The 22,164-nt window shown below is 37.3% G+C and overlaps 1 protein-coding gene across 1 annotated transcript in view; it reads left to right on the top strand.

The window, feature by feature from the left end:
• The window catches only part of MYO3A (myosin IIIA), a gene marked incomplete at both ends in the record, with an annotated part of 156,467 nt that overhangs the window by 88,954 nt on the left and 45,349 nt on the right, over positions 1-22,164 (top strand). Inside the window, 4 exons of the mRNA XM_079700501.1 lie at positions 1,253-1,400; positions 13,110-13,263; positions 14,410-14,498; positions 16,528-16,657. Coding sequence (XP_079556627.1) covers positions 1,253-1,400; positions 13,110-13,263; positions 14,410-14,498; positions 16,528-16,657 — 521 coding nt within the window. The remainder of the gene's footprint in view (positions 1-1,252; positions 1,401-13,109; positions 13,264-14,409; positions 14,499-16,527; positions 16,658-22,164) is intronic.

Raw genomic sequence — 22,164 nt, 5'->3', positions numbered from 1 at the left:
CTTAAGTCTCCAGCCTGTCTAGTGCCTTATCTGAAATCGCAGCCACCATTGAGTGCTCTCTGTACACCAGGGATTGTGCCGAGATATATCCTTACATTTACATCCAAAGCTTTGTTCTCCTATAAATTATATAATCTTTAGAAATTTGTATGTGAAAAATATGGTGGATTCCTACCTTAAGATCACCTCTTTCACACTTGCTTACTAAGCATAAAAGACCATTTCATATACATTTCAGGCGTGTAATTCACTGATATTTTTCGACTAAAATACACACCACACCATAGTATCATTCAGACTATCCAAGAGAGTTAAGAACATGGAGGAATAACGTTCTTAAGTCTCTCTCCCTCAAAATTAGTGAACAGAGGTAGCCATTGTGGAGGAACAGGGGAAATTGCATCTGGAATATTGAATTGTGAAATAGTATTTAGTTGTATTGTAAAGTATTTCATTATGATATAAATTAATATATATTTATATCTTTCTCCAGGTTACTGTTCGTCCCATATTAAAAATTATGAGTGTATAATTAAAAACCAAATGACAGTTCTTTAAAATAAGTAAAATATTTTTAGCAGGATGTTTTAACTGTCCTAAAATGAGAGACTAAATACTCTTTCACAGAATTTTTGCTTTTGTGGTATGGTTTTTTTTGTGTGTGTGTGTGGTGTGGTTTTTACTGAACATATTCATACTACATTTTGAGCGCTGGCTAGGTTTTCCCTGTGATCCATGACTCGTTCTAGGAGTAATTTCTGTAGTACAAGGAAAATATTATACTGTCTACCTATTAAAATGAATGCTACCTAGTTAATGTTCTGTGGAGGGAAACTTTTTCAATTAAGAAAATTTTTGCATGGACATATAGACACTACCAAACATAAAATAGATAGCTAGTGGGAAGCAGCCACATAGCACAGGGAGATCAGCTCGGTGCTTTGTGACCACCTAGAGGGGTGGGATAGGGAGGGTGGGAGGGAGATGCAAGAGGGAGGAGATATGGGGATATATGTATATGTATAGCTGATTCACTTTGTTATACAGCAGAAACTAACACACCATTGTAAAGCAATTATACTCCAATAAAGATGTAAAAAAAAATTAAAAAAAAAAAAGAAAAAAATTTCACTCTATGTCCTGGTAGTAGTTTCTTAGCTAAATCACAAAAGTGACTCTGAGATACCCTGCTTTGAATTACCTCCTACGAAAATAAATAAGAACTCAAAATAATGCCTCTTCAATCTTCCAGTGGGAATGATGATGAGCTAAGCATTGGCATTCTGGATATATTTGGCTTTGAAAATTTCAAAAAAAATTCCTTTGAGCAGCTGTGCATTAACATTGCAAATGAACAAATTCAGTTTTATTTCAATCAACATGTGTTCGCCTGGGAACAGGTAAGTTGAGGTGCTTTGTTATATATAGTATAGGTGCATGCAGTGTGTGTGTTCTGTGGAGAATTGTACTGTGAAGCAGGATCTAAATCATAGATTTAAAGCCTGAAACATTTAATAAAGACCAAAAAAATATTTCCTTTTCTCCATGCTCATTATAAAAACAAAAACAAGCCAAAAAGCTGGTACGAATTTAGTGTGTCTTGATACGTGATGCTGAGTGTCCTCCACCAAAAATCACTGGACTCTTCTCCAAAACTTAGTAGGTCTGAGTCCTTGCAAACAAAGAAGTTTCCTTTGGAAATTTAAGTGAGCAGATGTGTCTAGCTCTTTCTCTTTCTGTAGACTGCATAGCTGAAATTCTGTTTGAAATGTAAATATCCATCTAAAATGCATTAAACTTCAGAATTCCAGTTGCTAGGCAGCAGAATGCAAGATAATGGATTTGATGTAAATGCCATGAAACGGTAATTTTGTCACAGTACAATGTGTAATAATGATTCAGCTTCAAAAGTCAGAAACTCACTTGAATTGCATTTGGCAAAACGTTAGTGTTAAAATTATTTAGTTAATCAAGTCTAAAAGAAATAGTCGTATTTTATATCATTTAGCGTGCTATTTCTCCTTTCAATAATATTAAATTGTTTTGTGTTTACTGATTAAAACTGAGGTTTTTGTTTAAATTTGAGCTAAATTAGAGGTACATGAACCTCTTTTGATTCAAAATATTTAGCCTCATTGCAAATTTACTTTGAGATCACATTTTGAAAACAGTGGTTGCACAAAAGATGTTTGGATTGTGACATTTCTTAGGTCAAAAAAGGGACATAAATTTAAGATTTTATCTGTGTTTGCACAGCTCTCATCTACCCCAGATTCTTTTTTTTTTTTTTTAAGAAGATGTTGGGGGTAGGAGTTTATTAATTAATTAATTAATTTTTGCTGTGTTGGGTCTTCATTTCTGTGCGAGGGCTTCCTCTAGTTGTGGCAAGCGGGGGCCACTCTTCATCGTGGTGCGTGGGCCTCTCACAATCGCGGCCTCTCTTGTTGCGGGAGCGCAGGCTCCAGATGCGCAGGCTCAGTAATTGTGGCGCACGGGCCTAATCGCTCCGCGTCACGTGGGATCCTCCCAGACCAGGGCTCGAGCCCGTGTCCCCTGCATTGGCAGGGAGATTCTCAACCACTGCGCCACCAGGGAAGCCCTACCCCAGATTCTTGTTCATCACAGACTCGTTCTCTCACCCTCTCCCTCTCCCCCTTCTCCATTCCTCTCCAGTAGTGCCATCCTTTGGCCTAGTTATATGATGAAATCTTTTAAAGTCTTTAAAAACAGAGCCCTTCTCCAGCCTGCTATGTCTGTAGCCATGGCCCTCCCCCTTCCCTTCATAGCCAGGCTCCTTGAAAACATATTCAACATTCACTGTAATGTGTGGATTTCTTCCCCACCTGGGTACATTGAGTCCATAGTATCTGGCTACTGGAAGGGCCCTTCTTAATCTCATCAGTCGTTAGTATCAGAAACATTTTAGTCTCCACATTATTGTCAACCCTGTGGACAGGTTCCTGTTTCTGGAAAATCCCTCTTTTGTCATCCCTAACATGCTTTCTGTTTCTCTTGCTCTTTGATGGGTTCCTCCTTTACTCTTCCTGCACCAGCCCATAAATCAGTGTTTCTTAACCCTGGCTACATATTTGAATCACTTGAGTAAAATCCCAGTGCTCAGATCCTATCCCAGACCAATTAAGTCAGATATCTTCGAATGAGACCTAGCTATCACTATTATTTAAAGGTTCCCAGTCTATTCCAATGTGCAGCCAATTACTGCCCTAAATGCTAGCTCTCAATGAGTTCTATTTTTGACCTCTTCTTATATTCACTAGGAAAGAATCTATTTCCAATATTTCAACTACTCCCTAAATGCTAGGGATGCTCCAGTCCTCACCTCCAACCCATGCCTCTCTCTAAACCTCTCCTGATTAGGACAGCTTCCAGAACTTTATCCAGAATTGAACTCATCATCTTTCCCTCCCACTTATATTCTTTCTTAGAGAATGGCATCTCTATCCACCAGCTTACTCAAGCCAAAAATGTTATGTTACATTTCATTTCTCATTTCTGAAATCCAAAAAATCAGTGAGACTTATTCTTATTCCTCCCTCCTCTATGCTCCAGTAAAAACATTTGACATTTGACATCACAGTAGTTAGTTTCCATTTTTGCTCTCTCTCACTTAGGCTGAAGACCCCTTGAGGTCAAGGATTGTGGGATTGTGTATTCTTTTTGTATCTTCAGAGCCTGACATATAGCAAATGCTCAATACATATTTATTAATCAATGTCATCTTGCTTTAATGACTCACAATGTTCACAGAATCCATTCTAACCAGAAATTGAAATAAGTAAATTTTTTTAGTTTGGACTTTTTGATAGGGATCTATTAGGATTTCTTGCTTCATGGGACCAGGTACATCTTTGTGTATTTCCCCATCTGATTAATTAATTAACAACTTGTGTTAGCAGACTTCTATTATTCTTCTCTTTGGGGGGTTGAGGTTAGAACCTGATTTTATTGGAACTACCCTTTAAACCAGTGTACATATCTTGCAATAATTATTTGCTTTTCACTTTTTTATAAAATTGTAGTTTACAGTTCACTTTGATTGATAGCTTTGAATTTCATTCATCATCCTAATGCTCTTAATTGTTTTGTCTTTGGGCTTGCTACAAATGAAACTACTCAAATATGGCTCTTTTAAAAATATCCTTGAGAGGCTTTCAAGACAAAACCAAGTCAGAATTGCCCCAACAAATTAAAAATGCAACTAGGATCCAAGATATGCAAAGTACTTTGAGGAATTAAGGCCATTCCCAGTCCTTTCAAGTGCCTTCCTAGGGTAACGACCCAAGCATCCCTACTTCATAATCTTACGGACCAAGCATTGGCAGCTGAGTGATCAGGCCAGTGAATCTGTGATCTGGTGGACACAGGAGTAGTCAGAGATTCTGTTGATTTTAACGTGTGTGTGCACCTGTTTGGTTTTTTTTTCTTTCACTCTGTCACTTACGTGTGAAAGCAAAAATTGTAACTGAGAAATGCTTATGTAGCTGTATGTATTAGCTACCACAGATAAAGAGAGCACATTTACACCAATTTCTATACATAAGAAACAGCTACTTAAGCCAAATCATTACTTAAAATCATGGTCACACTTCTTCTGGTGAAATGTAATCATAGGTTTGACCTAAGAGCTCCTTCGCTTAGTAAAGCCGTTATTGCTTATCAGGAAGACGTAATGTTCTCAGTTTCATGGACATACAAATGATCTGTCCAATCTGAGCAAGACACAAGCCTTGGGTAGCATCTTCACAGATGAAATCACTCTGGTTCTGCTTTAATCAACAAATATTATCTTTATCGACAGTCCTACAACATTGGGACATAAAGTTTGGCTAAAGGCGTTTCCTATTTTTGCCCTGGTTCTGTTTGCATGTGATGTACAGTAAAGTTGGTTATGAAGGTATTTTGAATATCATTTTCCTATTACTTTCTATTAAAACCATAATCAATAGACTACAGTAAAACATGTTTAGTGAAAGACTTTATGATAGTGACCTAATCCATAGTTTGTTGAGTGGATAGTTTTGTTTCTCAGAATGGTTGCCTCCAACTAACCATTTGTATACCTTTTGAAACATATTCCTAAATCTGGCAACCTCATTTTTAAAAAAAATATTTATTTATTTATTTATTTGGTTGCACGCAGTCTTAGTTGCGGCATGCAGGCTCCTTAGTTGTGGCATGCAAATTCTTAGTTGCAGCATGCACGATCTAGTTCCCTGACCAGGGATCGAACGTGGGCCCCTTGCATTGGGAGTGCGGAGTCTTATCCACTGGGCCACCAGGGAAGTCCCTGGGAACCTCATTTTTAACTCTGGCAGCTATGCCTCTTTTCTTCTCAAAACTTACTTTTCTATGGACGAAAATTATATTCCTCATAATCTCAACCCACAACCAAGAGCATCCAGAACTTGTATCTTTTTTTCTCCTTACTATCTAGATATTTAGAATGTCTAAGACAGTAAGTCTAGAGGTAGTAGTGTTTTTCTAATATATATAATATATAGCTCCTGAAAATTGTCTGGTTTGATATTTCATTTGAAGCTAATATTTGAATGTAACATTTGAAGCTTCCATACTTTTACAGCACTAGAAGAACCATTTGACTTTAATAAAATTTAAAGGAACAGTTTATGTCTGAAAACAGTAGTTTGAAAATTAGATAATAATCTCGGTCCCCTCCCCTGCAAATAGGTGATGAGGAGTATGGTTGTAATCGTTTAAAATTGAAGACTCAGTCAAACTCTGCTAAATAAGTTGCAACTGAAAAGTGTATACTTTTCTGTCAACTTTATTAATTCCACAAATAGAGTATTCATATTTCAGCCTTCCCTATTTGATTTGTATAGCATTATTTTATGCACATTGTTTACTTCCATATTTTTCAAAAAGCTTTTAATTAGCAGCCCAAAGAGCAGCAAACAAGCCATCGCATTTCTAATAAGGGAGGCATCTTTTCGAAATAGCTCTCACACTGAATCTCCATGGTAATTTGTAGCCAAGACTTTGCTTTTGTTGGGTTTGTTTTTGCTTATTTTCTGGTTTTCTTCCATAGGAAAGGGAGCTCCGTGAACAGGAACCATGGATCAGTCCCCCACGGGCATGAGTTTGAATTGGAATCAGTGCCACTGTTCTTTAGGCCCAGAACTGATGTATGATACTACAAAGCATTGTTCTAGAATCCTGACGATTCACTCTACTTCCTCATATACCTGTCTCTACCTAGGATAAGCTTTCTGATCCATTAGTGCAGCACATTTTTCTGATTGTTAACTGAACTAAAGTTTTTTGCGTTTTTGTTTTTTTGGTTTTTTTTGGCTGTATTGGGTCTTCATTGCTGTGCGAGGGCATCTTTCTAGTTGCGGCGTGCAGGCTTTTCATTGTGGTGTCTTCTCTTGTTACAGAGCACAGGCTCTAGGTGCACAGGCTTCAGTAGTTGTGGCACACACGCTCAGTAGTTGTGGCTCGTGGGCTCTAGAGCACAGGCTCAGTAGTTGTGGTGCACGGGCCTAGTTGCTCCGCAGCATGTGGGATCTTCCCAGACCAGGGCTCAAACCCGTGTCCCCTGCATTGGCAGGTGGATTCTTAACCACTGTGCCACCAGGGAAGTCCCTAAAGTTTGTTTTTAAAATGAACTATTAATATTTGTTTTGCTAAAAGATAGGCATACATATATATATATATATAATTTATATATGCACTCATGGGTTTAAAATTAAAAGTCAAAAGTCATTTTATAAGCAGGAAGCTATTTACAGCATGTAATGGAAACAATAACTGCAATTATGTCTCTGGCTTCTCGCAGAAACTGATGTGTATGAATTTTATCTCCAGCTGTTCATATCCTAAAGTTTAAAGCTTTTGAGGATTTGAATGTGGGCTCCAACACATAATTTGTGGCAATTACAAAGAACAAAGATTCGTTCAATTACATAGTATCTATACTTGCAACGTTTTTTATCATCATAAAGTAAAAAGAATCAGTCATCTGGTAAAAAAAATATGTGGGTTATTCGAAACAAACCCCTTATAAATGTCTTCAAATTGTTTTGCTTGCAAAGTGTGAATTTTTATCTTATATCCAGCTTTCTTCCCTATTGCATGCGCCATATGTGTGTGATGGTGGTGGCATTTGTCTTATGTGAGCTCTCAAAGGGATAAAGGCAATTTTACAGGCATTTTCCTTAAGCATTAAGACAGCTGTACATTTAAGAAACCCTTGGGATGCAATAAATCTTCCTTTATAAATGCTTGGCCAAGTTTTAGGCTACTGTTTGAGATCACACACAAATGTTCCTTAAACTTCTCACCTACTAAGTGAGTATGGAAGCTGGTACCCAAATGAGTAGATACACGTGGCACATCCCTGCAGCATCTCCTGGCTGTGAGCGGGCCACCCTCCCTCTCTGGCTCCCGCAAGCAGCCTTCTGGGCTCCTGGGTCCTCCCCGTCCCTCCCTCAACACCCATGCTGCACTCAGTCTGCTTCTTTTCTATCAGTGAAGTTGGCCAACACCCTGAATGTGATGTGGGGATTTGTGGTACTTATTTTGACAATTTGATAATATTTAAAAAAATCTCTTAATTATGATTAAAAATAATTTTGAGTGAAATATACAGTGAGGAGCATCAGTCCGTATACAGTTACTATAGGAGCATCAGTCTGTATACAGTTACTATAGTTTTCTACATGTAAGGTTAGAACATAGTATTGACAAACTGAAATAAAATTTTTTGGTAAAGACATAGACACGACAGTAAAGCAAAAATAGTTTAAGGTGAAAGAGATCCCGGCATATAGAAAACTACATGTCTTCTGAAATTCCTGCTTATCCTAAACCAATACCTGTCAATAGAATATAAATTTGTAAAATCCTTTATGGCTTTTAAAGACTTTTCAAGGTTAGGTACCACATACAAAAAGTGACTAGGTGAAACTTTTCATCTCAAAATGTATATATCTCTTTTTCTGAAAAAGGAAGCTCTTTTAGAGAGCATCATTTAAATCTCCTTTCTCCAAAGTTCTTAAATATATGTAAAAGATAACATGTATATTTTATTAGGAATTATGCAAAATACTTTTCATTAGTTTACTTGTCAAATTCTGAATTAATGACCTATGTCATTTCAAGTGAATGATGATCAACATTCTCTTCAGCTTGCTATTAACGTAAAAATGAACGAGACCATTGATATAAGCTTTGAATAGAAAATACCGAAAGAAATAGCTTTCCAATCATAAATTTTACTTAACATCAAGAGTTCAGATTTTTACAGCATGTATATTTACCACTGTGCTTTCTTCATTTTTAGTTTTTTTTTAATACTTAGCTACTTCAGTAAAATGTTATTACTAAAAATAATATGTATATATAGAAAGAGCAAATGATAAAGCAAATGCAGTAAAATGCTAGAAATCGGGGAATTTGGGTAAAGGGTACATGGGAATTCTTTGTACTGTTCTTGGCACTTTTCTGTTAGTTTGAAATTATTTCAAGATAAAAAGTGGCAAAATTTCTTTTTTCACTATAATAAACATACTCAGTGCACCTTGAGTACTGATAACACCCTAAATCCTAGATTTTCAACCTATAAAGCCTTTCTGTTAGAGTGAGTAACTTCTCAATGGTTTCCACGCGGGCAGTATTTTCATGAATGTGTACACTCATATGAGCAGCTGGTGAGTAGGACTTCTTTTACTAAAAGACAGGCGTCAGGGAATAAATGTGTATGTGGCTTCTTCCCCCTTGTCAGTGTTCTGTCAACAGAACGTTTATTCATTTATTCATTGAGTTTCACAACACAGTCAGGCAGTTTTGACATTTTGAAATGTTAGAACCAGAAGAAACCTAAATAGATCATTTATATTTCATAGATACAAATGACTCCCTGTGACTTGCCCAATGTTACAGGCTGGTTAAACAAAGCCAGGACCAGAATCTGGGTCTTCTGATACCCATCCAGGATATTCTCACTAACAAACAAATGAGCGAAGTTCGGAAGAAACAATGAACTAACAAAGTATTCTCTTGTACAGAAGAAAACATGCTCCATCTAGTTGAAGAAAGAAAGAAGGAAGAAGGGAGAGAGGAAGGAGGGGAGGGAAAAGAGAGAGAGACAGTATTTTCACGTGAAAGGCCAAGGAGAATCAACATAAGTCTGGAAGGAAGGAGACTGGAGAGAACAGTAACACTGAGGCAGGTGGCAGTGGTGACAGAGACTGTGACAGCTGGAGAGCTTAGAGACCACCTAACAGGAAGGATATAGACCTAGGAGATGGAACAACTGAAAAAGAGAATATAGAAAAAGCAAAGAAATCCTAGGATGTAACTTAAAGGTTGGAATGGAAAGGCAGAGAGCATTCTTGCTACACTCTAAAGGTCAGGAACTCTACCTTTTTCACCTTTATTTCTACCTTCCCCAATCCAGTCCCACCTACCCCTAAATATACACATGGCAGGTGCTCCACAAATGTTCAAGGTATTTCACTATGTAGCATCGTCTGCAATGATCTACACAGAGACAGTGCCACAAACCTAGGTGAACTGCAAATACCATCTGATATAAATCCCATTCATTCTTCTCCCATGACTTGAAGCAGAGAGAATCATTAAAAAGTGGACTAAACTTATAAAAATAAGAGATAGTGATTTATGACTTGAAACAGCAAACACAGGAGAATAAATATTGAGGATCATCTAAACCAACTGTTAAAATATTTCCAGATTCTAAAATACCTAAAACTGTGGAACAGTGTGTCAGGTAATGGACTTAACCTACATGAGAAGGATATGACTTCATTTCCCAGGTGCAAGTTCAGTGTAAGACTTCAGTGTGCCCTGTTACTGCATATACCCATCTTGCATGAAAGAAAATACCATATAAGCCAAACTCCTTGATTGAAACCTTGATTCCAGGAAGCTCTTTTTGAAACTTCAGACTTAGCCAAAACTATCAGATGGTAGTAAAAACATATTCTCCAACAGTAAAATGATAACGTGGTGCTTTGGGGGGAATAGGTAAGACCTGTCTATCCTTTACATGATGATGCAGTCTGCTAGGCTGCCTATATACTGTGTATACTTGAAAGTTCCTAAGAGACTAGATCTTAAATGTTCTCACCAAAAAAAAAAAAAAAAAAAAAAGTAATTATGTGGTGGGATGGAGTTGTTAGCTAACTCTATGGTGGTCATCATTTTTCAGTATATAAGTGTATCAAATCAAGACATTGTACACCTAAAACTTACACAATGTTCTGTGTTGATTGTATTTCAATAAAGCTGGGGGAGGAGAAAGAAGATAATTTCCCAGGAAAGTCACTCAGAGCTTCATTCATTCATTTGTAATTTATTTGTAATTTATTTAACACACCCAAGTCTCCCTAGATACAGAGGAAAAGGGTACAGAGGGGAATAAAAGTTCCTGTCCTCATGGAGTTTTCATTCTAATGAGAGAGAGGGAAAATAAGTGAAAAGGCTAGAAATACTGTGAAATAATTTAAAGCATGGTGGCTGGGACAGGGCAGGGATAGAGAGTGACCAGTGGAGGAATGGGTATTGCTGGATCAGACCAGGAGACGGGGAAGGGGCTCTCTGAGGGGGTGAGACCTGAGTGATACGCGTGGAGCCTTTACTGTGTTGGTGATCCATGCTGAGCAGTCCACGCTTGCATGTTCACCTGCCTAGGAGCACGTGGAAGCTTGCAGCTCTATCAGCTTATGGTGGCCACCCTCCCATGCTGCTGTGTGAGTCTGAGGACTCAAGGTAATCTCAAATCCCTCCTGGGGTGACACTTTGGCCCGAAGTATTTAAGCTTGTTGTCGAGGCCATAGCTGTGGATGCATCTTCCATAGGCTTTCTTACTGCTATGTCCTTCCACGCCTCACACTAAAAGTTCAATGCAGAGCAAGGAGATCTTGTTTCAGGCGTGAGGTTTTCTAACACCCACGGCTTCTCACTTCCTTTCTCCTTGGTGTATACTTAAAATGATCCCTTTTTGAAAAGGGAATTGGGGGCATCTCAACAGAGTAGGGATTATATACGTTAAACATCTCAGCTTTACTGTAGTTAACAGCTCTACTTGTCTGCTTTACATGTATTTGTTTAATGTACAGGACATAGCAGAGGACTTTCTGAGTAGTTACATGAGCTACATTTCTCCACATATACTTAAAAACAACTGAACATTTTGAAATCATTACGGCCATAAAAATACATAATAGGTTGTTTTAGGCATGATAACTTTACTAAAAGTGAGTGCTTTGTAAATCCTGAGTAACAGCATTTTTTCTCCACTGGCTTGCCTGGAGATACTAACAAGTATCTTAAAGGTCTAAGCCCATTGTTTTCCAAGTTACTCTGCTCTGTATGACCTGCCACCAAAGCATTCAGCAGATTTTGACACAGGCAAATAGAAGTGACAAATGCATTGATTTAGACCATAACCTTGAACACTTATCATAGAAAATATACAAAACCTCTTTTGAACTTTGCAGTTGCCATTTAAGCTATAACATGCTGTCAGCATAATGTGTCTGACAGTCACGTAATTCTAGGTCTGTGTACATCTCCCAAGGTTACCTTCAAGTGAAAAAGCTGTGAAACTTCAAACGTTGTTTCCATTTTTTGTACTGGGTAAACTGAATGTCTTTCAGGTGATCTAACTTTTAGACCAGTGGGTTCTGCCTCATTTTTACATATTAGATTTTGTTTTATTTAAAAATATACAATTACTTTTTTTCCTGGTGACACTCTTGACTGTGATTTCAATTTTATAAGGCCCCAAAAGTAGAGATTAAAACTTTGGCTTATTAAATGCCCCACCTGCCATTGGCTAAATTCATCCATGAAGATCCCAGAAATAAATTCTCTTTCTCTGAACTCCTATAGTACATTTATCTATCTAGCATTTATCTATCCTGTGTTACCTTGCATTTTGGGTATTTATTTACAAAGCTAATCACTCAAGTTTTATCTTAAATTCACTGAGGACAGAGAGTTTGCTTTAAACATCTTTTTATCACCCATCACAGTGCCTTATTCTAAGGTGTTCAGTGAAAATATTTAATGAATTAAAGAACATATTAAAATGGTAATGAAAGTAGCCTGTAACTTCCATTTGTGAATGGTGCAGGGCATTCTTCCCCAGTCAGTAATTATTTGAGACACTTCCCCAGTAATAGTTGCTTTATCACCTGAGAAAGTGGGGGGAACCCTCCATGTCAGCATCACTACAAGTCCGAGTTCAGAGGTCGTCGATGTCCTGTCTTTTACACATTGCAGCACTGGGGGTGAGGGAGACCCAGTATGAAGGCAAAAGTCATAGAAGCAAAGCTGCAGCACAATTCGTCTTGTCCTTTTTGTAAAATAGATCATCAGTATCTATGTTGTGCTGGTACCAACATCTTACAGTAATTATTGTTTTTATTTTATGCATTTTATATTATACTCCACCACAAATGATCACTAATGTACCAGGTATTATACTTTGTTAGATGGAGATTGTTACTTCTGTTTAGTAGATGAAAAAGCAGAAGTTTAAAGAGTAAGAAAATTCCAGAGGACTATATGGCTAGTCAGGTGGCAGAGCCCAGACGGGAACCTATGTGTTCTTGGTTCTCCAGCCATTGGTTGTTCCTTGACCCACAGCCGTTCACCCCAAACAATGTAAATGTCATCACGACTGAAAAACTATGTTCTTGAGAGATCCAGCATTTCTGAATTTAGATAAAAGCCTTAAACTGGGGGAAGTGTAACCCTAAGATATACCTAATTAATATTCTATCAGTTCTGGAACATGATTTTATTACTGCCCATTAACAACATAGTCTCCTGCATCTGGAAAACTTGAGATGCCTGTAATTCTAGTCTAGAAGCGAGAAACTTTTTATTCCTACCCTGAGTATCATCAGTGCTAACTTTGATGAACTAGTACTTCTGGGGAGAGAGAAATAAAATGATACCCTCAGTTTAAAGGCAAGGTCATAGGGAGTAATTTTTTATAATATGTGTAAAGTAGAATTTTAAGTAATTGCTGCCAAGTTACATGTTGTTCACAAAATTTTAAGTGTTTCTATACATATCATGTCCCGTTATAGAATGAATACCTAAATGAAGATGTGGATGCTAGAGTTATTGAATATGAAGATAACCGGCCTCTCCTAGATATGTTTCTGCAGAAGCCAATGGGTTTACTATCTCTCCTCGATGAAGAGTGTAGATTTCCCAAGGCCACCGACCAAACTCTTGTAGGTGAGTTTTAAATTCAGTATGTCTACATAGTTTTCATGTAATACGGTCATGGAATTACGAATGATTTAAAAAAAATTTTTTTAAATATCTAGTAGAGTATTGCTGTGACAAAGCCTGCATATCTAACGTTGAGGAAGAGGCTTTGGATCTAATACCTAGACCAGTGAATGTTTATAATAGGGTGAAATATTTAGTGATGAATTAAACAAGTTTCAATATTGGACTTCTTCTTGTATTATGGTAGAGCCCCAATTATAGGATTTTATGTTAGAAATGACCTTAGTAATTATCCAGCCCAAAACTAGAAATTGGAGGACAGGGCAAAAGAACAGCTCCAGAATTGGAAATGAGATGCCTAACAGGGAGGAAATAAATTCATCTGTGATGTTCTCGTCATTTATCTGACTCACTGATTGCCTGTTCTCTCCTCTAGTTGGACGATACTAGATGGAAAAGAAAATAACCCCAACGTGGTGGGGAAATCATTTCATACTAGTCCCTTGATTTTGATGTTAAAATGTACCTTCTAGGACATGAGATAACAGAGAACTTGTGCTGGTAAAACTGTTGTAGAAATGCCTGTATGATCCTATTGTGTTTCCTATGTAATCAATAACAACCTATAGCTCTTCTTATAAAAAAGAGAACCAAAATACCAAATTTCTAGGCTCATGGCTTCACATCCAGCTGTGTTTCACAAAGCTCTCTGGACAATCTCAAGTACTTAGTTTCCTTCCTCTGTACCAGTGGTTCTTCAAATGGGGTCCCCAGGCCAGGAACATCAGCATCCCCTGGGAACTTGCTAGAAATGTTAATTTTTGGATCCCACTCCAGGCCTATTGAGTCAGAAACTCTGGGGGTGGGACCCAGCACTCTATTTTAACAAACACTCCAGGCGATTCTGATGCTTGCTAAGGTTTGAGACCTGCTGACCTAAATCATATTGGAATGGTAAAATTCATGATCTCAAGTTTTGCCTTACCATTTATAATTATATTACAAATCTGCATGTAATAACTATATAAAATTTTCTGTGTTTATTCACTGCACATTTTCCATTTTATGGTGAAAGAGATGATTCTGTCCATCGGTATTTTTTGAGGCCCTCCTACATGCTTGATATTGGAGTTAAATTTTTTTCTACAGAAAAATTTGAAGGTAATCTGAAATCGCAGTACTTCTGGAGGCCTAAAAGAATGGAACTTAGTTTCGGAATTCACCATTATGCAGGAAAGGTAAGAACTCTGAAACATTATAACTGAGTTTCTCTTTAGTCTTTCATTGAATAATAAGGCCATGAAAATTATGGCCCAAAATATTTATAGATGGCTGTAATGATGTAAAGAGTCCATCTTTCTGATCCTAAGGTGTGGCTTGGCATGTGGTTGGCTGCCAATGGGTACCTATTTTTTTCTTCTTTTAATGATAGCTGAGAACCTTTTATATAAACTGCCTTCTTCAGACTTGAGTTGCTTCTCTGTCCATGGCAGCCTTTGTCTCTCCTCCTTCCCAACAAGAGAAGCTACCAGGCTGGAGTTACGGCCAGATCCCTGAGCTGATTAATTAGAATTAACTGATGGACTGTCATGCAGTCAGAGGAAGCAGTGTTTATGCACTGGTGGATACACTTCCTACACCAGAGTAAACCTCAGATATGCCATCCTACATATGGAAAGAAACCCAGGAGACAGTTTCTTTCCCTTCTGTAGAGAATAACAGGTCTTTCCCTCACAATGATGTTATAAATATTGGAGGACTAAGAAGATATTCAAATCAAGAGGGAATTCATAACATATACAAACAAAATAAAATACCACAGAACCCCGAGCATTCTAGTCTAGTAGAACTTCTGTGTCAGTCAGTAGTCCAGACTTTTGTCATTGAAAACAAAATCTACCTTAAATATTACAGTTATAACCTTTCTCATGATTTTCAGCATGTGATTTTCCAAATAAGCCTACTTTAAAATATTCGTTAAGAATTTCCTATGATCATTTTATCCAGTTCTTTTAAAATTAATTGATTTATTTATTTTTGGCTACGTTGGGTCTTCATTGCTGTGCGCGGGCTTTCTCTAGTTGTGGCGAGTGGCGGCTACTCTTTGTTGCGATGTGCGGGCTTCTCACTGCGGTGGCTTCTCTTGTTGTGGAGCACAGGCTCTAGGCGTGCGGGCTTCAGTAGTTGTGGCACGCGGGCTCGTTAGTTGTGGCGCACGGGCTTAGTTGCTCCGCGGCATGTGGGATCTTCCCGGACCAGGGCTCAAACCCGTGTCCCCTGCATTAGCAGGCGGATTCTTAACCACTGCACTACCAGGGAAGCCCTATCCAGTTATTTTTAACAACTGTATTAGTCTTCTTGGGCTGCCATAACAAAAATACCACAGGCTGGGTGTCTTAAACAATGGAAATTTATTTCCTCACAGTTCTGGAGGCTAGAAGGCCAAGATCAAGGTGCCAGCACATCTGGTGAGGCCTATTTCCTGGCTTGCAGTTAGCTGCCTTCTCCCAGTGCCTTCATATGGCCTTTTCTCTGTGTACATATGAGGGAGAGAAAGAGATCTCTGGTGTATCTTCCTCTTCTTCTAAGAACACTAGTCCTGTGGGATTAGAGCCTCACTCTTACAGTAAACTTCATTTAACCTTCATTACCTCCTTAAAGACCTTGTTTCCAAAATACAGTCACATTGGGGACTAGATTTTCAACATATTAATTTTGGAGGGACACAATTCAGTCCATAACAACAGCCACATTGGACCATCCTACAAAATCTTTGGCTTACATTGATCCTTAAAAATCTTAAAATTATTTAGAAGTGCCAGAAACACAAACACCCACAGTGTATTTAGACCACACTACTACTGAGACTAAATCTATAAAAGCCTTTTCACTGCAGGTGAATCAATGATCATAGAAATGATAATACCTTGGTGGCCCCAACCCTCCAAGTAGAGAAGGGAGACCCACAAAATTTCCAACATGATATAATAAATGGGAGGAATCAAACCTCTTTGATTATTTCAACCCAAATACAATCAGTATGACACAGATTTTTCTCTGAAAAGATATAATGTAAGCCTGGAGAGGTTCACTTTTCCAACCAAGTTGTAGGGGACTACCTTTGTAAATCTTTGTGTACCTGTCACTTAGAGCTAAGTAAGCTCTCAATAAATATCTATTGGTAATGATAATGATGCTGCTGCTGCTGATGAGGATGAGGGTGATGACATTGATTGTGACAATGATGATAACATACTTTATCAACAGGTCATCTATAATGCAAGTGGGTTCTTAGCTAAAAATAGAGACACTTTTCCAACTGATATTGTGCTACTTTTGAGGTCATCAGAAAACAGTGTAATTCGGCAGCTAGTCAGCCACCCTCTAACAAAAACAGGTAAGCTGAGGCAATTTCCTTCCATTTTTTTTGTGCGTGAGTTGGTTTTATTTTTACAAAGAAGCTGGGTTTCCATTAAAGAAAAGTTTTGAATTACTTACCAGAAAATACGGTGGTGTCCTAGCTGCTCACTAAAAGAGTACCGTCACCTTCAGAGAGTTCAGAATTACCTGCTGTGTCAGCAGTGGGCAACATTGGATGATTCTTTGAGATTCTACACGTTTAGTGAGTTCTGCCTAATTGATTAAAAAGTGGTGTGCCTTTTTCCAACCAACCATATAATCCTTGCATTTGCTTTTAAGTAGACAAAAAATGTAGTTTGGTCTTTTTCTTTATTGGAGTTCAAAATTGTTCTCTGCACTTCGTTTTTTATAGTTTGTTGAGGTATAACTGACACACAATAAAGAGCATATATTTAGACAGTAAAATATGATGAGTTCTTGACATACATAGATGAATTTTCTGCATCTATTGAAATTATCATTTGTTTTTGCTTTGTTTTTTCTTTATATCTGTAAATATGGTGAGTTACATGGATTGATTTCTGAACATTTTACCGAATTTTATTCCTGAGAAAGTCTTTTTAAAATTTTTTTATTGAAATATAGTTTTTTTTATATTGGAGTGTAGTTGATTAGCAATGTTGTGTTAGTTTCAGGTGTACAACAGAGTGATTCAGGTATACATATACATGTATCTATTCTTTTTCTAGTTCTTTTCCCATTTAGGTTGTTATAGTATATTGAGCAGAGTTCCCTGTGCTATATAGTAGTAGGTCCTTGTTGGTTATCTATTTTAAATATAGCAGTTTGTACATGTCAATCCCAAACTCCTGGGAAAATCTTGACATACTTTTTATATATTGCCAGATTCAATTTGCTAAGAATTTTGTTAAGAACTTTTGCATCTATGTTCATGAGGAACATTGGACTGTAGTTTTCTTATAATTTTTTTTTCTGATTTTGGGATCAGAGTAATACTGGCCTCATAGAATGAATTGAGAAATAATGCTTCCTCTTCAATTTTCAAGAAAAATAGAGTGAATATTATTTCTTCCTAAATTACTTAATAGAATTCACCCGGGAAGTCATCTGGATTTGAAGCATTTTTTTGTGAGAAGACTTTTAACTCCAGATTCAATTTCTTTAATAAATATAAGGCTATTCAAGATATTTTATTTTTGAATTAGCTTTAGAGTAGGTTGTATCTTTTAGGAAAATTTTCTATTTAATCTATGCTGTCAATTTTATTGACATAAATTTGATAATATTCCCTTATCCTTTGAATGTCTGTAGATCTTGAGGTTATATCAGCTCTCTTATTCCTGATATAGATAATGTATGTTCTCTCTCATTTTATTCTTGATAGATTTTCTAGAGATTTATCAATTTTATTGATATTCTCAAAGAACCCACTTATAGTTTCATTGATTTCGTCTATTGAATTTTTACTTTTACTTTTTTTTTTTTTTTTTGCTTTTGTCTTTATTGTTTTCTTCTGTTTCTTTCAGGGTTTATTTTGCCTTCTGATTTCTGAGATGAAAACTTAAGTCATTGATTTAAGAAAATTTCTTCTTTTCTAATATAGGCATTTATAGGGGTTATTTATAAGTATTACATTTAATTTCTAAATATATTGGGATTTTCCAGATATCTTTTTGTTATGAACTACTAATATAATTTTGTATTGCTCAGAAAGCATACTTTGTATGATTTAATTCATTTAAATTTATTGAGACATGTTTTATGGCCCAGAATATGCTCTATCTTGTTTTATGTTTCATTTGCACTTGAAAATAATGTGTATTCTGCTGTTGGTGGGTGGAGTATTCCATAAGTGGCAATTAGGTCAACTTGGTTGATAATATTGGTCAGATCTTCTGTATACTTACGAGTTTTCTCTCTCCTGGTTCTCTCAGTTACTGAGAAAGTGGTTTTGGAATATCTGACTATAATTGTCAATTTATCTATTTTTTCTTTCATTTCTATCAGTTTTTGCTTTATGTACTTTAAGGTCTGTTATTGGATGCATAACATCTAGAATTGTTATATCTTCTTGATGAATAGTCCCCTTTATTATTACTAAATAACTCTTTTATGTCTGGTACTATTCTTTGTTCTGAAATCTACTTTGCCTGATATTAATAGGAAGATTCCAACTTTCTTATGATTAGTAGTTAAATGGTGTATCTTTTTATGCTTTTAACTTCAACTTATTTTTGAGTTTATATTTAAAGTGGGTTTTTTTGTAGACAGCATATAATTGGGCCTTGCTTTTTAAAATCCAACCTGATAATCTCTGCCTTTTAATTGGGGTGATCAAACAATTTACATTTAATGTGATTAGCAATATGGTTGGGCTTGACACTATCTTGCTATTTGTTCCTATTGGTTACATCTGTTCTCTCCAGGCTTCATTGGGTTCCTCTCCCTGCATTGCAACATAAACCCTCTGGACAGAAAGCTGGAGTAATCATAGGGCTCACCTCATTTGTTTCCTCTCTCTCAGGGATCAGTGTCCTATATTGATGCAGAAATTGTTGCTTGATGCAAAAATTGTTGCTCCTAAACAAATACTACATGATTGCACTTATATGAGGTACTGAGAGTAGTCAGAATCATAGAGACAGAAAGTAGAACGTTGGTTGTCAAGAGCTGGGATGGGGCGCATGGGGAGTTAGTATTTAATGGATATAGAATTTCAGTTTTACAAGATGAAAAGAGTTATGGAGATTGATGGTGGTGATGGTTGCACAACATTATGAATGTATTTAATACCACTGAATTGTACACTTTAAATGGTTAAGATGCTAAATTTTATGTTATGTCTATTTTACCACAGTAAAAAAATTGGAAAGAAAAAAAAAACTGTTCCATAGACTTCGTATGTCTTTTTAGTTGTTTTAGGTGAGAAGGTAATCCAGTCTGTGTTACTTTATCTTGTCCAGAAAAAAAGTCTTCAGTTTTGACTTTAACAATTGTCTATGTAAATCAACTATACTCCAATAAAAATTTTAAAAAAAGAAAGCCTTTGAATTTTAGAAACAATATAATTGTATTAAAGCTCCAACTTTGGAGCATTTAACACAAACAGATTGATGTGGCCCTCCCTTGTCTCATATTAACTCTAAAAGTCGATATATATTATAAATATTCTTAATAAAGTGAATTCACATAAAAAAAGATAGCCATCTCTTTCTGTATCTGCCAACAGCATCTACACATCTAATTTCATGTTTTCACCCTTATAAAATATGCAACCAGGTTCTCAATACTATGCCGTGTCTCCCGACTTTCAGCAGAACAGTGTCTAGTTGGCCAGGGAGAAGAGCAGAACTCTATAGTCAGAGGTGTTTCAGTGACTCAACCTCAAAGCTATCAAAGGTGTTTGGGGTTTACATTCAGCTAGATGTGTACACATATAATAATAATAACAATGACAATAGATAACTTTATTTAGAAATTGCAGTGTGCTAGTCACTGTACTAAGTACTTTCATTTACTTCTAAAAACAACACTCGGGCTTCCCTGGTGGCGCAGTGGTTAAGAATCCGCCTGCCAGTGCAGGGGACACGGGTTCGAGCCCTAGTCCGGGAAGATCCCACATGCCGCGGAGCAACTAAGCCTGTGCACCACAGCTACTGAGCCCGCATGCCACAACTACTGAAGCCCACACGCCTAGAGCTCGTGCTCTGCAACAAGAGAAGCCACCGCAATGAGAAGCCCGCGCACCGCAATGAAGAGTAGCCCCCGCTCGCCGTAACTGGAGAAAGCCCGCGCACAGCAACGAAGACCCAACGCGGCCAAAAATAAATAAATTAAATAAATAAATTAAAAACAACACTCTGAGGAGGAGCTGACGCACTGAGACTTGGGAATGTTGAGCTGCTTTCTCAACATTACCCCACTGAGAAGTCTTAGAATTAGGCTTGAAAGCTCAGGTTCGTCGGTTCTACATTATGCTGTCTCCAAGATTCTAAAAAAACCATGGCTCTTTGCATGCAAATATGAAATATAATTTGGCCAGCATTAGGGGGAAATACATCAGAATTGCTGGCAGCTCAAATCTCTAGTTTGTTTTATCACAGGTTCATTCATCAGGTCAACTATAGATGCAAAGAGGATATATTTCTCTGAAATTAAGATCTACGCTAATTTTAGTTCTTGCTGGTATGCATAAATGAGTTTTTGAAAGGCTCTCACTTTATTTTGTTGTTAAATAATTTTATGGTTAGTGTGTAAATTTCATTAAAGGGAAATTAGTAATCTTTCAATTTCCTCTAGTTGTTTGATTTTCAGGTAGACTTAAAATTTTACTTTATGTTTGGTTAATATTAAGTAATGATATCTATTAAGCAAAGGGTCTATCCTAATTCATGTGCTTCTAGCACTTTATATGTTCATCATGCTTCCAAGAAATCTCCAAGTCTATGGTCACTTTTTTCCCCAATTAAATTATTTTTTTTAAACTTTCCCTGGTAATCCAAAAAAAAGAAAGAAAGAAAGAAGAAAGAAAGAAGGAAGGAAGGAAGGAAAGAAAGAAAAGAAAGAAAGAAAAAGAAAAAGAAAGAAAGAAGAAAGAAAGAAAAAGAACAGTAGGCGTACTTCCTGAAGCTGCCCCTCTGAGGATCATCAGTTACCGTCTCTGTCCACTCAGCTCTGTTCAGCAGGAGTCACATTTCAAGAGGGAACCGTGCCGAATGCAGCTTCAGCCCCGCACAAAAGTCACACCCCCTCCCCAGCCCTTTTCCTGGGGTGATGAGGGAAAGGGGACGAGAGCAGAGCAGGGTGCTGCCAGCCACACCCCAGGCAGGGCTCCTTCCTGCACCTTCATCTCTGAGCCAGCCTTCTGCAGCCACAAAAAAATGTGAGGGATTTGCCAAAATATGTAGCCTCATTGCCTGCAAGAAAGAAAGAGAAACAATCTTCCTGAAGTGATACGGAATTCTGGAGATATTTTGAACATTCCTACTAGGATGATAAACTCTTGGCTCGTGGGTTAGTTGGTGTATTGTGTTTGGTGGGAGGTGGGCAGCGAGTGACATTTGCAGGCACCTCGGGCTAGACATACTGTCACCTGTCATCAAAATCCTGTGAGGTAGGCATAGTTGTCCGCATTTTATGGACTCACACTGTGACTCAGAGACTAAGTAGATGATCCACAATTTAAACACTACGGCTGGTATGCAAACCCAGGTCTTCCTGGCTTCAAAGGACATAATCTTTCTCACTACACTGTGATTTTCCACAGCCTTGGGTTGTGTACAATTATAGAGCCCTAGCACCAGGCACATATTTCTGAATGTTAGGTTGAAAACGTCCTTTGCCCTCAACCACACTTGATTTGCTTATAACCACTTCATGTGAATTAATGATCCATATGATTTTTAAGGCCCATTGTAAAGCTTACATTTGCATTCAAGAAAGTCTCAGATGCTATTTAGCACACACACAAAAAGAAGCAAATTGCTCCCTTTATCCTAATCACCCCATATCTTGTAGCAATTA

Source organism: Hyperoodon ampullatus, assembly GCF_949752795.1.
Source record: "Hyperoodon ampullatus genome assembly, chromosome: 3".
NCBI classification, from domain to species: domain Eukaryota; kingdom Metazoa; phylum Chordata; class Mammalia; order Artiodactyla; family Ziphiidae; genus Hyperoodon; species Hyperoodon ampullatus.
Note: the sequence above shows the minus strand (reverse complement) of the source record. Positions and strands in the feature narration are given on the sequence as shown.